Source organism: Xenopus laevis, chromosome 2S (assembly GCF_017654675.1).
Source record: "Xenopus laevis strain J_2021 chromosome 2S, Xenopus_laevis_v10.1, whole genome shotgun sequence".
In the NCBI taxonomy this organism is placed as follows: Eukaryota; Metazoa; Chordata; class Amphibia; order Anura; family Pipidae; genus Xenopus; species Xenopus laevis.
In genome coordinates this window covers 40,062,824-40,078,207 of record NC_054374.1, presented here as the reverse complement: position 1 = coordinate 40,078,207, position 15,384 = coordinate 40,062,824, and the positions used below count along the sequence as shown (strand labels likewise).

Genomic DNA, 15,384 nt, shown 5'->3' with positions numbered 1-15,384 from the left:
ATATTTATTTTTTTTCCCTATTAATAACATTAGGCTCAACCATCATTTTTACCGGCCAGGTGGCAACCCTAGTCACAACCCTCGGGGTAGGATTTTTTTAACGTTAGGGTTGAATTCTCCTTTTAAGTTTAAAAATAGGTTTGAGCAGAATACGTGTTCCTCTCCTGAAGGGCATGCGTTAGGAGCCCATTATGATCCAAACATTGGCAAACAATCAGATTAGACAGATTTGGCCTAGAATGTTGATGGACAAATTGGGCAAAGCCAAACAAGTGGGTTTTATTGTGTATTGGCCATTTTTATGCTACTACCTTTGCCAGTTGCCTAATATAAATCCCCCCTAACTACTCATTACAGTTCTCTAGGCGATTTTAACTAAAATGTTCAGAATTAAACTTTTTTTCCACAAAATGGTGCCAGTCTGCTCCTCTCGCCCAGTAGCCATGCAATTAAAGCAGCACCGCTGCTGGCTCTTATACAGGGCTGAGAGAGGGCTGAATAGTCCCGGCCAGGAAGGGCTCCTTGTTTATGTTTTTTACTAAAAAGCTGAACTATTATTTGGAACATGGCGCGGAACATGGCGCGGAATTCTTATCGAATTACGTGACTAGGCTGAGTTTATGTTACAAGGAAAAGAATGTGTTAATAAAGTTGCATTGTATGTGGGCGGAGCCTATACTGTGACAGATCAGCGCTACCTCCGGAAACACAGAGAGAGCGGAAGTACAGGGAAAGGGGGAGTACGCAGTTCCTTGTGCCTGTCACACACACACATACACACTTACATACATACACACAGCAGCCATGCCCTGCTCCTGGAGCCCGACACTGTCACTCACATTCACTGTCTGAGAGCATGAGTCCGGGAACAAGTCGGCATGAGTAAAAGGCCTGCACGGGTATGTTCTCAAGAGACAAGCGCTTATAGTGATAGATGTGGGCAGAGAGGTTAAGGTCTGCAGGGTGAGGGGCTGAGCTTGGTGGAGTTCTACTGCTTAAAGGTCTTGTTCACCTTTGAGATAACTTCTAGTATGATGTAGAGAGTGAAATTTGCTTTTCGTTTTTTATTATTGAAGGTTTTTTGAGTTATTTAGCAGCCTTTCAATTTGCATCTTGATACAGTATTTTGTGCTAGCAAAGTCCTGTATGCTTTTTTTCAGCAATTGAGAAAACACAAAGCTACAGATACTCAGAATACTGTCAATTCTGAGACTGATTAGATACTGCTTTAAGTCTGAATGGATTTTTTGGCCACTTATCCACATGGTATATTCCATCTGAAGTTCAGTTGTACGGTAGAACCCCCATTTTACGTTTTTCAGGGGACCAGAAAAAATGGTGTAAAATCCAGGAAAATGACAAATCAGGAAATTGAATTATGCATTATAGACACACAAAACAACAATGAAAAATGAAGGAAAACTTAAAATCAGGGGATGTAAAATGGATGTTCTACTGTATTTACTTTGGTAAAGGGTCCAAACTTGATGGACGGGTCTTTTCCAGCTTCAATGAAAATCCTCTACTGGCAGCCTAGGAAGAACCAGGCAAAAATGCTACAGATGCCCATAAATTCAGGGCTGGCTTATATAAAAAAGGGAGCCGTGGCATGCAGGATTGCTGGGGCCCCTATCTGAGACAGTGGCCTCACTGATCAACTCTCTAGTGGTTGCTGAACAACTGAGGTGCTTCGGACTGGCCATCCCTAATATATAACCTGTAAGACTATAAAATACTTCTTTAAATATGCGGTCTCCCAATGTACCCGATGGCCCAAAACAAATGCACTTCTCGCTCTACAGTTAAAGGGGTGATTCACCTTTAAGGTAACTTTTATTATGTTATAGAATGGCCAATTTTAAGCAACTTTTCAATTGGTTTTATTTTTTATAGTTATTTGCCTTTTTCGTCTGACTCTTTGCAGCTTTCAAATGGGTGTTGCTGACTCCCTTCTAAATAACAAATGTAAGGTTACAAATGTATTGTTACTTATTACTGATAATTCTATTCAGGCCTCTCCTTTTCATATTCCAGTCTCTTATTCAAATCAATGCACGGTTGCTAGGATAATTTGGACCCTAGTTACCAGATTGCTTAAAGGGGTTGTTCACCTTCCAAACACTTGTTTCAGTTCAGTTGTTTTTAGATTGTTCCCCAGAAATAAAGACTTTTTTCAATGACTTTCCATTATTTATTTTTTACTGTTTTTCCAAAATCTAAGTTTAAAGTTGATGGTTCCTGTCTCTGGTGTTTCAGGCTGGCAGTTCAGTAATTCAGGCACAGACTCTAAACTGTTACAATTTTGCAACATTGAATTGATACATTTCTCAGCAGCATCTCTGGAGTATTAGCAACTATTGTATCAATTTTAACAGCTGCCTGTAATGAAACCCAGCTATTCTGCTCAGTAGGGACAAAGATAAAATAAAGGGGTTGTTCACCATTCCATTAACTTTTTTATTATGAAACAGAGATTGATATTCTGAGACAATTTGCAAGTGGTTTTCATTTTCTAGTTTTTGTTTTTTTTTAATTTATTTCACTTTTTATTCAGCATCTCTCAAGTTTGATATTTTAGCAATCCAGTTACTAGGGTCCAAATCACCCTAGCACAATTTGAATAATAGACTGGAATATGAATAGGAGACGGTCTGAATAGATAGATGCAAAATAAAATACATTGGTAGTCTTACAAAGCATTTGTTTTTTAGATGGGGTCAGTGACCCCCATTTGAAAGCTGGAAAGAGTCAGAAGAAGAAGGCAAATCAATCAAAAACTATAAAAATGAAAAGTTGCTTAGAATTAGCCATTCTATAACATAGTACAAGTTAACTTAAAGGTGAACCGCCCCTTTAAAAGGTAGCTTGATTTTATCAGAATACTTAACCGCACTAGGGTGCCTTTCTATCTCCCTTTTCCTGTAATGTCATAATTGACCTTCTTCTGAAAAGATATTTTGGTGAATACACCATCTGGGACTTGATTATATGGTCCCCTTATGTATTTAGTCTACTAGAGTCTACCAGTTTGTGAAAATCCCGCAACCTGGATAGATTCAGTTGTTTGTCCCTTTCTCTGGGCCAGCATTCATGATGCTTTGCTACAAAAAAAGTGAACCTATGAGCCTCATTATTGATAGAATATGGAGCAAACATCCTTTCTGTGTTTGGCAAGGTTAGAGTTGTAGGTGGTGGTAGGCAGTTCAAAGTGGGGAGGACCATTAAGTCACTAAGCAAAGAGTATTTATTTAAACTTGCTGCAGATGAACAGGGATGAAAAAGCACAAGGTCGCAGAGTTATACTGCTTTGGAGCCACGTGAGTGGGTTTTGTAAGCTACAATCTGAAAAACGATGGTCTAAAAACATACTTTTAACGCTCTATTATGATAAATTATCATATGTGGATTTATAGTTGTATTGTAAGTCGGTTTTTTTTTTATTTCCCAGCTATGAGCAAGCAAGTTGAATTTAATGAAAGTCTAATTTTAACTTTATGTATGAGAATGATATTTAGCAATAGTCAGAGAAAAAACAACATATAAATCAGAGGATCTTGGAGGCAAGTTGTTTGTCAACACTGATATAAAAGAGGTTGTTCAACTTAAACATTTAGTATGATGTAGAGAGTGATATTCTGAGACAAATTGTAATTTGTTTTAATTTTTTATTATTTGTGTCTTTTGAGTAATTTTGCTTTGTATCCAGCAGCTCTCCAGTTTGCAATTTCAGCTATCTGGTTGCTAGGGTGTAATAGGAGAGGGCCTGTATAGAAACATGAGTAATTTAAAAGTAGCACTAACTATATATCTGTAGCCTTACAGAGGATTTGTTTTTTAGCTGGGGTTAGTGATCATAATCTGAAAGCTGGAAAGAGACATATCATTCAAAAACTGTAAAAAAAAAAAAAAAAAAAAAAAAAAAAAAGTTTACATGAAGAGTTGCTAAGTAAATGGGTTGTTCACCTTCCAAACACTTTTTTTCAGTTCAGTTGTTTTCAGATTGTTCCTCAGAATTATACTTTTTAGAATTACTTTCCATTATTAATTTTTTTACTGTTTTTCCAAGATCTAAGTTTAAAGTTAAATGTTCATGTCTCTGGTGTTTAGTCTGGCAGCTCAGTAATTCAGGCGCAGACTCTAAACGGTTACAATTTTGCAACATTTAGTTGATACATTTCTCAGCAGCATCTCTGGAGTATTAGCAAATATTGCATCAATTCTAACAACTGCCTGTAATGAAATCCAGGGATTCTGCTCAGTAGGTACAAAGATAAGAAATGTATCCATTAAATGTATCAATTTAGAACAGTTTTGGGGGGGTCTCAGGTACTGAGATCCAAATAACAGAAAGGTTTGTTATCCGGAAAACCCCAGAGCATTCTGGAAGTCTCATGCCTGTACTAGTGACAGGTGTTACTTTAATTACAAGGACAAAATGTAGTTTAACGACAAATTGTACTTCCTCTTTTATGCTGCCACATTCGTATCTTTTATTGCAAGCCATATCTTCTTTAGTGCTTTCATTAGTGAAAATTTAAAGGGCAACTGAAGGCTCAAGAAAATGTATTTGGTTCATTTTTATGATGGAGCATGCCCAGCACTGAAAAAAAAAATCTCTTTGCTCGGTTGGGGTATTCAGTCTGGACTTTCCTTGGAGTTTCCTTGCAATGGTTCTCAGTACAGATAATATATTTTGCAGTGACCAAGTGCAAGGAGGTCAAAGAAAAAACTGCCTATCCCCAATTGGGTGCATAACCGAAAGTTTTGTAGCTGTTTTGTTTCTGACTTTTTTCTTTTCTTATGTCTTCTATACGGACCTGAATGTATTAATTTTATCAATGATCACTTTCTTTTTCCCCGTCTTCTAGTCTGTTTCCCCCCGCCCCAGAATATACATAACAGTTTGCAAGAAAAACAGGGGCCTCACCTAAGCGGACTAAAGTGCTTTTGTCTCAATTACTTTATTTACATGATCATGGTGTTTAAAGGGGTAGTTCACCTTTAAAGGGGATGTAAATGCAACAAAAAAAAATCAATTTTTTTTCTATCTTTAATGAAAAAGAAATTTATCTCCAATATGCTTTAATTAAAAAATGTGTACTGTTTTTATAAGAAACCTGACTGTATGCAGTGAAATTCCTGCTGAGAAAGGAAACTTCAGATGGTCCCTAGCTGCTCTGCAGGGAAACAATCATACTTTCAAATGGCAGGGGCAGCCCCCCACCTTACTTCCCAGAACTTGAGCAGCTTTGTTTGTTTCCCTGTAGAGCAGTCGGCAACAGTCTTGCTGTATCAGCTTCTATGGCAGAAATTATTTGATAATGTTTGACGATCTCTAAGCTTAACCTCCCAACTGAAGCTCAGACCTCGCTGAGCATGTGCATGGTCTTAGTCTTGCAAAGATGTTTAACAAAGTTACAAGATGATGACCCCCTGGGGCAAACTTTAAAAGCATAAATCATTTGTTTTTTAAGGCTTCTGTTTCATGTTCACGCTTATGTTTAGTATGCAAAATACAGCATTTCTAGCATTATTCTATTTTAGACTTTAATTCCCCTTTAACTTACACTGTGATGTAGACAAAAATATACTGGGACAATTTACACTAGCAACCAGGCAGATGTTTGATCAAGAGAATGGAATATGAATAGGGGAGGGCCTGAATAGGATGGTAAGTAATGTAACAACAGTGACCCCCATTTGAAACCTGGAAAAGCAGGAGAGCGTGGTAAATATTTTAGAAAGTATAAAATAATAAATATGGAAGACCAACTGAAAAGAGGCTGAACCTAGGACATTTATTAATGTACTAAAAGGGCAACAACCAATGCAACGCATGTTTCCAAACCCAGAAAATAGGTAAGATGGCTCTGCCAAGTCCAGTGCATTTTATTTATGAAATTAGGCACCTGTCCATGGGAAAAATCTTCAGCTAACTTTGAACTCTCTCTCTCCACCCGGAAAGTGTCATTCACTCTTGCCCATTTTACAAGCCTGTGCAGAGAAGCCAGAAAAGGACAGCATCTGTGAGCCATTAGGGTTGAGTTTTCCTTTAAAGACGAACCACCCCTTTAAACACTCACCAGATTTGTCCATAATTTTGGCCTCATGCATACTTTTTGTAGAGAGGCCAAGTTGGCAGAGAATATATGCTTGTGTATGGTGTGCTTCAGTCTCCATTGTTTGCAACTTCTGTAGTTTGTTTATGTGAGCTCTGCTGACACTCTTCTCCTTGTTTCACTTGGTGCCACAGGGAGGAGGGATTTAGCAAGTAAATCTGAGGAATGTCGTTTGTCCTGAATCTAGATGTACTTTGACTGTGGGTTGGGCTATGGGAATAAAGTATACTTAGTAAAAGTAATAGTCACTATCTTCCTGCTGATACTCATTATAATTATGGTAAGTAGCTAGTGAACACTGTCATGTCAACGGGAGGCGTCAAAACATTTGGGTTCCTTTTGTCCAGTTTGTAAGCCTTGAAGTATGCACAGTTTAAATATGTTTCCATTAAACTGTGGAAACAGTTTAATGGAAACATACAGGACATTCTAATCTGCCAGTAGATTTCTGGAGTAGGGTCGGTAGGGGTTTCCAGCAGTTTACTGACATTACAGCAGGGTGTGGCCACATCCATTCAGCCATCACTTAAACTGTCAGAGAAAGAAACCTTTAAGTTTATTTTAGTATTTTATAATATGGCCAATTATAAGCAACTTTTCAATTGGTCTTCATTATTTATTTTTTAATAGGTTTTTAATTATTTGCCTTCTTCTGACTCTTTTCAGCTTTCAAATGGGGGTCACTGACCCCATCTAAAAAGCACATGCTCTGTAAGGCTACAAATGTATTGTTGTTGCAGCTTTTTATTACTCGCATTGCTATTCAGGTTCTCTCCTAATTATATTCCAGTTTCTTATTCAAATCACTGCATGGTTACTAGGGTTATTTGGACCCTAGCAACCAGATTGCAAACTGAAGAGCTGCTAAATAAAATGCTAAATAACTCAAAGGTACGAATAGTAAAAAAAAAATGAAAACCAATGGCAAATTTTCTCAGAATATCACTCTCTACATCAAACTAAAAGTTAATTTAAAGGTGAACAATCCCTTTAACAGGTTTAACTTTAAAGTGGACCCGTCACCCAGACACAAAAATCTGTATAATAAAAGTCCTTTAAAAATTAAACATGAAATCCAATTTCTATTTTTTATTAAAGCATTCATAGCTGTTGTAAACTCATTTAAAAATCTCAGCTGTCAATCAAATATTGTCTGCACCGCCTCTATGCCTAGGCATAGAGGAGGGGCAGACAATTACTTTCACTTTCCATTCAGCACTTCCTATATGTCACTGCTCTCCCCACATTCCCCCATTCTCTTAACCATTTAATTGTGTAACCAGGACATGGAGATGGACATCGGGTCCCCCATTCTGGTGCACAAACAAGATTCTGAGATGATGCAAGGCTTGTCTTAATAACAGTGTCCACAAAATGGCTCCTGCCTGCTTGCTATAATTATGAATTCCCAGACTGATGGAAACAAGATTCAAATAATTTATATAGTGTAATTAAAGTTCATTTTGCTTGACTAATGTGATAAAATAAGATTTTGAATATTTTTTTTCGGTGATGGGTCCACTTTAAACCTCTAAAAAGTTTTAATGGATATTTTGGAAAGTCACAATTACATTTTCTTTTATTATGCATTTTATTTTTAAAGTTAAATTCACTTCAATTTTTTTTTTAGTGGTCCAAACACACACCTTTTGTGGCTGCTGACAGATTGCCTCTGGTATAAATGGAAGCTTTAAATGAGAACTAAATAATAGTCACCCTGGTGATTGCAATAGCTTACATGATACCACCCGCTGGTACTTCTATGAGCAGAAACTTACACCATCCCAGGGTATTTCTGCAGAAGTTCTTTGATGTGATCTTTCTGCCTCTTTTCTCCGGTACAGGTAGGCGCATGTGCACTAGAGTGAAAAAGCCGGCTTTTCATATGTAAGTTTGTCTTTCACTCTACTGTGAATGCCCAAGCCCCAACACAGGGTCGGACTGGGGGGCCCGGGGCTGTTGTCCCCGCACACCTACTCCGACGCACCTGTAGGCGTGTGCATGGCGGCGCTCATGCGTGAACGCCGCCATGCGCATGCGCTGGCGGCGCTTCAGGAGAGGGCGGTCTGGCCATCCGACACTGCCCCAACACCAATTAAAAGAAGTACCCTTAGCTGGTGCAGTTTTTAGGAAACAGGAGCACAGGCCCAGGGTATCAGTTAAACAGTTTTAAAGGATAAGTAAAGCCTAATTAAAGATCTAGGCTAGAAATGTTGTACATAATGTTTTGTGCTTCTGTACCAGCCCAAGGCAACCACAGCCCTTTAGCAGTAAAGATCTGTGTCTCCAAAGATGCCCCAGTAGCTCCCCATGTTCGTTTCTGCTAATTCACTGCACATGCTCTGGGCTGCTGTCACTTACTGAGTTTAGGGACCCACTCAAAATATACAGTACACATAGAATATAAATGTCACAATATAAGGCTGATTAGCAATTAATACAAATAATACATGGCAGCACAGAAACCAGTGCAACTAGCAGGAGAATGTAATAATCAGCCCTGTAGAATCAGCTTATATTTCAGGCCAACCTCATTTTCTGCTTGATAATTTGCACAACCCCTTTCTTCCCACCTTTTGTTTTTTCATGGTTATTTTTGGTAATTTTTAGTGCTCCCTGGGAAAACACAAGCAGGGTTCTGCTGTACTTTATTGTTTTATTTGAAATCTATTTATACTTACCTTAGGACTTCTCTAGGACTAAATAAAGTCATGGTGCTCACTGATAGACTTGTGCTTTTTACCAGTTCAGTGGTGTATTCTTTTAACATGCTTTATAGCTGCTCAGAGTGTCCTCTGAGGCTTTCTTGGGAATGATATTGTGGCCTAAAGCTTAGTGAATGTAGGCCTACAAGACGGTATTCATCATTGCAATAACGAACCTTAGAGGATAGTGATGATTAAGTCAGACCCCATGATGGACCCTGTCCTGACCATTTTTGACCCAGACCCTCACCTAACCCCCTTATGTCCCAAATGAGTGGAATTGGTGTGTTCGAATAAGAGAAATATATATCTTAGCCCAATTACATCACAGAGAAGTTTGACCTGCCACCATCCCAAACCTACACCTTTTGCTCAGTTTCTTGGCCCAAACCTGTGGCTTGTTAGGAAATGTTCGATCCAGGTATATGGTTCCAGAGGGTAAAATAGGCACATTAATGCTTAGCCTGTTTTTATCATTTTTATTTTAGGAACAGTAACACCAAAAAATTAGTGTTTTAAAGAAAAGAATATAATGTACTGTTGTGCTGCACTGGTAAATCTAGTGTGTTTGCTTCAGAAAGACTACTATAGTTTATATTAACAAGCTGCGGTGTAGCTATGGGGGCAGCCATTCATAGCTGAAAAAGAACAGGATGCACAGCAGATAACAGATAAGCTCTTTAGCATACAATGGGATTCTTCAGAACTTATCTGATATCTACTATGTATCCTGCTCTTGAATGGCTGCCCCCCAGCAGCTTGTTTCTAGAAGCTGCAGTTGTCTTTCTGAAGCAAACACACCAGATTTACCAGATGCAGCACAACAGTAAATTATATCCTTTCCTTTAAAACACTTGGTGTATCTGTTCCTTTAACAGTGTTTATCATCAAATGACATGCTAATATTAAGATCTCCATGCTTCAGTGATTTTATTGTGTTACATGCTGCTAAGATCTACGAATACTGCTTAAAAAAAGCACACATTGGTCAAATCCAAACGTAATGAACTGTTCTTGGCTGAACAATGTGTACTGTAGCACAAGAGATAAATGAGTTACTGGGCATATGGCAAAGAGCGAGGGCGCCTTGCTACAGTTTAAGAAGCATTATACTGTAACAGGTTTACACAAATGGAACTAAATCACACATGATGTCAGCTAGATTGTTTTTCTCTGCATAATTCTATTTTTAAAGACACAGTCACACTCACATCCTGCCTTCTGCTGATGTTTTATATCAAATACAAATTGCCTTTTTATCTTAAGCCCATTTTTAAGATTAAAAATAAGAGTTAACGGTCAGTCCACACGAGCAGATTCGGGGAGATTTAGTTGCCTGGTGACTAATCGCCTCTTCTTCTGGGCGACAATCTCCCTGAACTGCCTTTGCGTGTCTCCGCCTGCGCTTAAGCACGCCTGGCGCTTCGTTTTCCAAAGTTGCCTCACGAGAAAACTTCGGGCGACTTCAGAAAACGAAGCAATGCATGTGCTTTAGCGCATGCAACTTTTCATTATAGTGGATGGAAAGACACAGGAAGGCAGTTCGGGGAGATCAGCCAATCATATCTATACTTCATCACTGAAATAGAATGATATAATACGGATTTATGACAATGCAGATGTAGAAAAAAAACGGTGTCAATTCTGAAATGACTACAGTATTACAAATTGTAAAGTCATAACTGTCATGAATTTGTGTGGCCATTGTAAATATGTTTTGGACCATTGATATTACATGTAGGGATGCACCGAATCCACTATTTGGGATTCGGCCAGATCCTTGGTAAAAGATTTGGCCAAATACCAAATCCGAATCCCAATTTGCATATGCAAATTTGTGTCAGGAAAGGAAAAAATAGAAAAAATTCTTCTTTTGTGACGTGATTTCCCTACCCATCCCTAATTTATATATGCAAATTAGGATTCAGGATCCGAATCCCGAACCGAATCCTGGATTTGGTGTATCCCTAATTACATGAGGTACTCCCCAAATATAGGTGTGCTTTTAACTTTAAAGGGGTAGTTCACCGTTAAGTTAACTTTTAGCATGTTATAGAGTGGCCTATTCTTAGCAACCTTTCAATCTGTCTTCATTTTTTATTTCTTATCATTTGCCTACCTTTATCTCTACCGCGTTAGCCAAAGATCTCTGGCTCTCTGAGGCTGCACTTCTCTCATTGAACCACTGCCTAGGGTAAATTGGACTGTAGCAACCAAATAGATGAAATTCCAAATGGAAAGCTGTTGTACAAAAACTTAAATTAATAACTAAAATTAAATATGAAGACCAATTGCAAGTTGTCTTAGGATATTGCTGTCTACGTCACACTAAACATTGTTTTGTATGAAGGAACTTTTTTATGTTATTGGACATACAAAAATAATCGTTAGGGCTTGAATTTTGTTAATGTTGCTCTCTCTGCCTTGTTACTAGAACACTGACTGCTTCTACAGAGCAAAAGTTAAATATGTAAAAAAACAAGAACCAATAATTACTTGTTTCTATTGCCTGCATCATTCTAAAGTTCATGGCTCAGCAGTTGTTTCAATCACTGCAGTTTTCTCAGGAAAAACTCTACAGTAAAAACTCTACATTGTAACCGTACCTAGTAGCAATTTTCCTTTCATTTTGAACAGGAAGCATGCTATTTATGGGGATTTATTGTTGTAGTAAATCTGGGCGAGCACCACAGAAATCAAAACGCCATTTTTGCCATGAACCTTAAGACTAAGCTGAGAAACCCCTTTATATGAATTCATTTCTAGTCATTTTATTCCATTTTTTATTGCCATTGTTTACATTAGGCATATTCTCTTTCAAACTAAACAAACTGGTTTGGTAACATGCATTCTTCAGTCTTGTGCTTTCAAATATGTTGAAGTATAGTTTGTTTTGTACAATTGTTACTTTATTATAAATTACAGTAAGGACTGGTCCTTGGTTAGCTATTAACTAGTTTAAAACAGTGTGAGAATGAGAACATCAAAAACACCTTTTGATTACAAGTAAGAAGGCAGGTTACAGTAAGAACTACAGGTAAGATGTGCCTAAAAGCAGGTCTTAACTTAGTGGTGAACAATGAAAACCTGAGATGGTAATAATTCTGTGGGCTTACTTGATATCACATACATATTATCACATACACCAGAGGTCCCTGACCTATTTTACCTGTGAGCCATACTCAAATGTAAAAGGTGTTGAGGAGCAACACAAAAACCAAAAGTTGTTCTGCAGTTAACCAATTATAATGTCAGATTGTGTTGAGTTACTAATTAACAATTTATTTGACAAGAGAGTAGTACTCTCTTGTCGAATAAAGAGCAACACAAGTATGTAAAAGTTCCTGGAGGTGCCAAATATGTGATTGGCTTTTTGGTAGCCCCTGTGATCTGGCAGCCCACAGAAGGTTCTTTTAGCAGTACCTAGAACAATCTAAAATTGGGGTTCTACTATATTCCCATGAAGAATTCGGCCAAACCTCCAGAATGTAGGTATGACATTTACTGCTACATTACTTATGTCTTTTAAGGAGGGACCCGTCACCCAAAAAAATATTCCAAATCCTATTTTTATCATGTTAGTCAAGTAAAGCTAGCTTTAATTACACTGTACAAATTATTTGAATCTTGTTTCCATCAGTCTGGGAACTCCTAACTATAGCAAGCAGACAGGAGCCATTTTGTGGACACGGTTATTAAGACAAGCCTTCCATCATCTCAAAATCTTGTTTGTGCACCAGAATGGGAGACCTGCTGTCCATCCCCATGCCCTGGCTACAGAATTAAATGGTTGAAAAAACTGGGGGAATGTGGGGAGAGCAGTGACATCTAGGAAGTGCTGAATGGAAAGTGAAAGTAATTGCTTGCCCCATCTCTATGCCTAAGGCATAGAGGAGGGGCAGCCAATATTTGATTGACAGCTGAGATTATTAAATGAGTTTACAACAGCTATAAACACTTTAATAAAAAAATAATAATTTGGATTTCATGTTTAATTTGAAAAACTCTTTTAATTATACAGCTTTTTATGTCTGGGTGACAGGTCCACTTTAAGGTGTGACATTTTCTTTGCAGGTTATTGAGCCCAAAATGATTCTGAACTTGCATCCCCTGGAGAACCTGAAGTCCTACATCAGCAGCCGGCCACCTCTGGTGATTTTTATGGTCAGTGTAAGTGGAATGGCCATAGCCTTCCTTACACTTGGTTATTTCTTCAAAATGAAAGAGATCAAGTCACCGGGGATGACTGAGGTATGTTATATACCCGAAATCTAGATCATTTAATAAGATGATTTGCTATTCGCTTGAACTTGCCAGTTTGGCTTTCACTTTTAAAGCACTGGACTGACAAATACTGAAACTAAAGTAACATACAAGTGCCCCCTATAATGTTTTTAAGATCTTAGAATTATTATGCTATAGGTATCTCAGAAGTGTAAAAAGTTGTCTTTATTAAAGTAATTTTCAATTATGTAGTATATCACTGTAGCCATGCTCCAGATTTTTTATTTTTTTATTTTTCCCTTCTTTTGCACGTATTATGCCACTATGTTAGGTGCTTCCACACCTCTGAATGTTTAGTTTAATTGAAGTAAAACTGTATTTAATTAAAGACTGAAATGCAGAAATTATGTTGTCAAAAAAAATATTAGAATTATTATGCTATAGGTATCTCAGAAGTGTAAAAAGTTGTCTTTATTAAAGTAATTTTCAATTATGTAGTATATCACTGTAGCCATGCTCCAGATTTTTTATTTTTTAATTTTTCCCTTCTTTTGCACGTATTATGCCACTATGTAAGGTGCTTCCACACCTCTGAATGTTTCGTTTAATTGAAGTAAAACTGTATTTAATTAAAGACTGAAATGCAGAAATTATGTTGTCAAAAAAAATATGTATTTTCTAACCCCCAACACACAGGAACTGGTTTATCACACAGAGTCCTAAAGGATTGATAACAGTTTATTTTCTTAATTTATCAAAATGTTCTTGACAAACAGGAACTTTAAATTTAACAACCCTTGATAGAAACCCCCTTGGGCTGGTGGTGCAAGATGAAGTGTGGGACTTTCAGAGGTGAGGAGGTTCTTTGCATTTTAGTCTCTTTCCATGGGACACCTGGCCCTGATCACCTCATCCACAGTGGGGGAAATCCGCATTAGTTCCATATTTATAATACAGCTTTTATAGAGGTTTTTTTTTATCAAGAACTGCTGTCAAAGCAGATCCAGTTACATAATACATGCAACTACTATAAATCAACTATAAAATACTGAATGTGTGTGGGTCAATATATATCCTTCCAGATAGATAAAAGCACATCAGGGCTGTCCATTGATACCTTTTCTTTTTGTGTTAGTGATTGAATGTTTGGTGGACACAGTAAAGACATCTCCAGCTATACAGAGAATTCAGTACAGGTGTAGGATCCGTTATCTGGAAACCCATTATCCATAAAGCTCCGAATTACCCAAAGGAGGTCTACCATAGACTCCATTTTATCCAAATAATCCACATTTTTAAGAAATTATTTCCTTTTTTCTCTGTAATAATAAAATAGTACCTTGTACATGATCCAAACTAAGATATACTTAATCCTTATTGGAAGCAGAACCAGCCTATTGGGTTTACATGATTTTGTAACAGACTTAAGGTATAAAGATTTAAATTATGGAAAAATCAGTTATCCGGAAAACCCCAGGTTCCGAGCATTCTAGATAACAGGTCCCATGCCTGTACAAAGAACACAGCGTGCTTTTTTTTATCTGGCAGATTCAGGTCCCTCTTTCCAAGCAGTTCTGCTTACAGTGAATTAGTTTGGTAAATACTTTGGTGTTTAGGTCAATGAGGTGAATTGGTCATTATTTCAATAGAAGCATCCTCAAAATATTCATCCCAACTCATCCAGTCTGCAATTTAGTTCTCTGATCACTCCACAGTCTATTGATTATATTAAAGGGGTGGCTCACCTTTACATTCATTTTAGTATATTATCATATACCGAACTTAATATTCTGACTTCATCCAGCTTTCAAATGGGGGTCACTGACCCTGGCATCCAAAAAAGTATTGCTCTATGAGGCTACTTTTAGTACTTTTATTACTTAACTTCCTGTTGAGTACCTTGCTTATGCATGCTCCAGTTTCTCATTCAAACCACTGCCTAAGGTAAATAAGACCTTAGCAACCAGATAGCTGCTGAAATTCCAAATTGGAGAGCTGATCAACAGAAAGCTTAATAAAACACTTAACATTAAAAATGAAAACCAATTGTCTCAGAATATCAGTGTCTACATCATACTAAAAGTTCATTAAAAGATGAACAACCCATTCAAATTCATAAAATGTTCATTTTATCTAAATTTTTATATTTTCTGCTATGTCTCTAAGAATTCAGGGAAGATTTATCAAAAATTGTTTTGTTGTATGAAAATACACACAAGTGTTTCTCTGTCGTCTTAGGGGGACACAGGGAACCATGGGGTTAAGCTCCATCCTCCAGGAGGCAGGACACTTGAATATTAATTAATTCAGGGGCGTGCCCTTCAGGCTTTACCCCC

The 15,384-nt window shown here is 37.6% G+C and overlaps 1 protein-coding gene across 3 annotated transcripts in view; it reads left to right on the top strand.

The window, feature by feature from the left end:
- The first annotated feature begins 701 nt into the window (after nucleotides 1-701).
- Nucleotides 702-15,384, top strand: part of tmem248.S (transmembrane protein 248 S homeolog) — a 35,664-nt gene continuing 20,981 nt past the window's right edge. Inside the window, exons 1-2 of one of the 3 annotated variants that reach the window (XM_041582975.1) lie at nucleotides 702-899; nucleotides 12,899-13,075. In XM_041582975.1, the coding sequence (XP_041438909.1) occupies nucleotides 879-899; nucleotides 12,899-13,075 (198 nt within the window). In that variant the 5' untranslated portion in view covers nucleotides 702-878. The remainder of the gene's footprint in view (nucleotides 900-12,898; nucleotides 13,076-15,384) is intronic. The other 2 variants (XM_018248021.2, NM_001086270.2) reach the window with 2 other exon arrangements.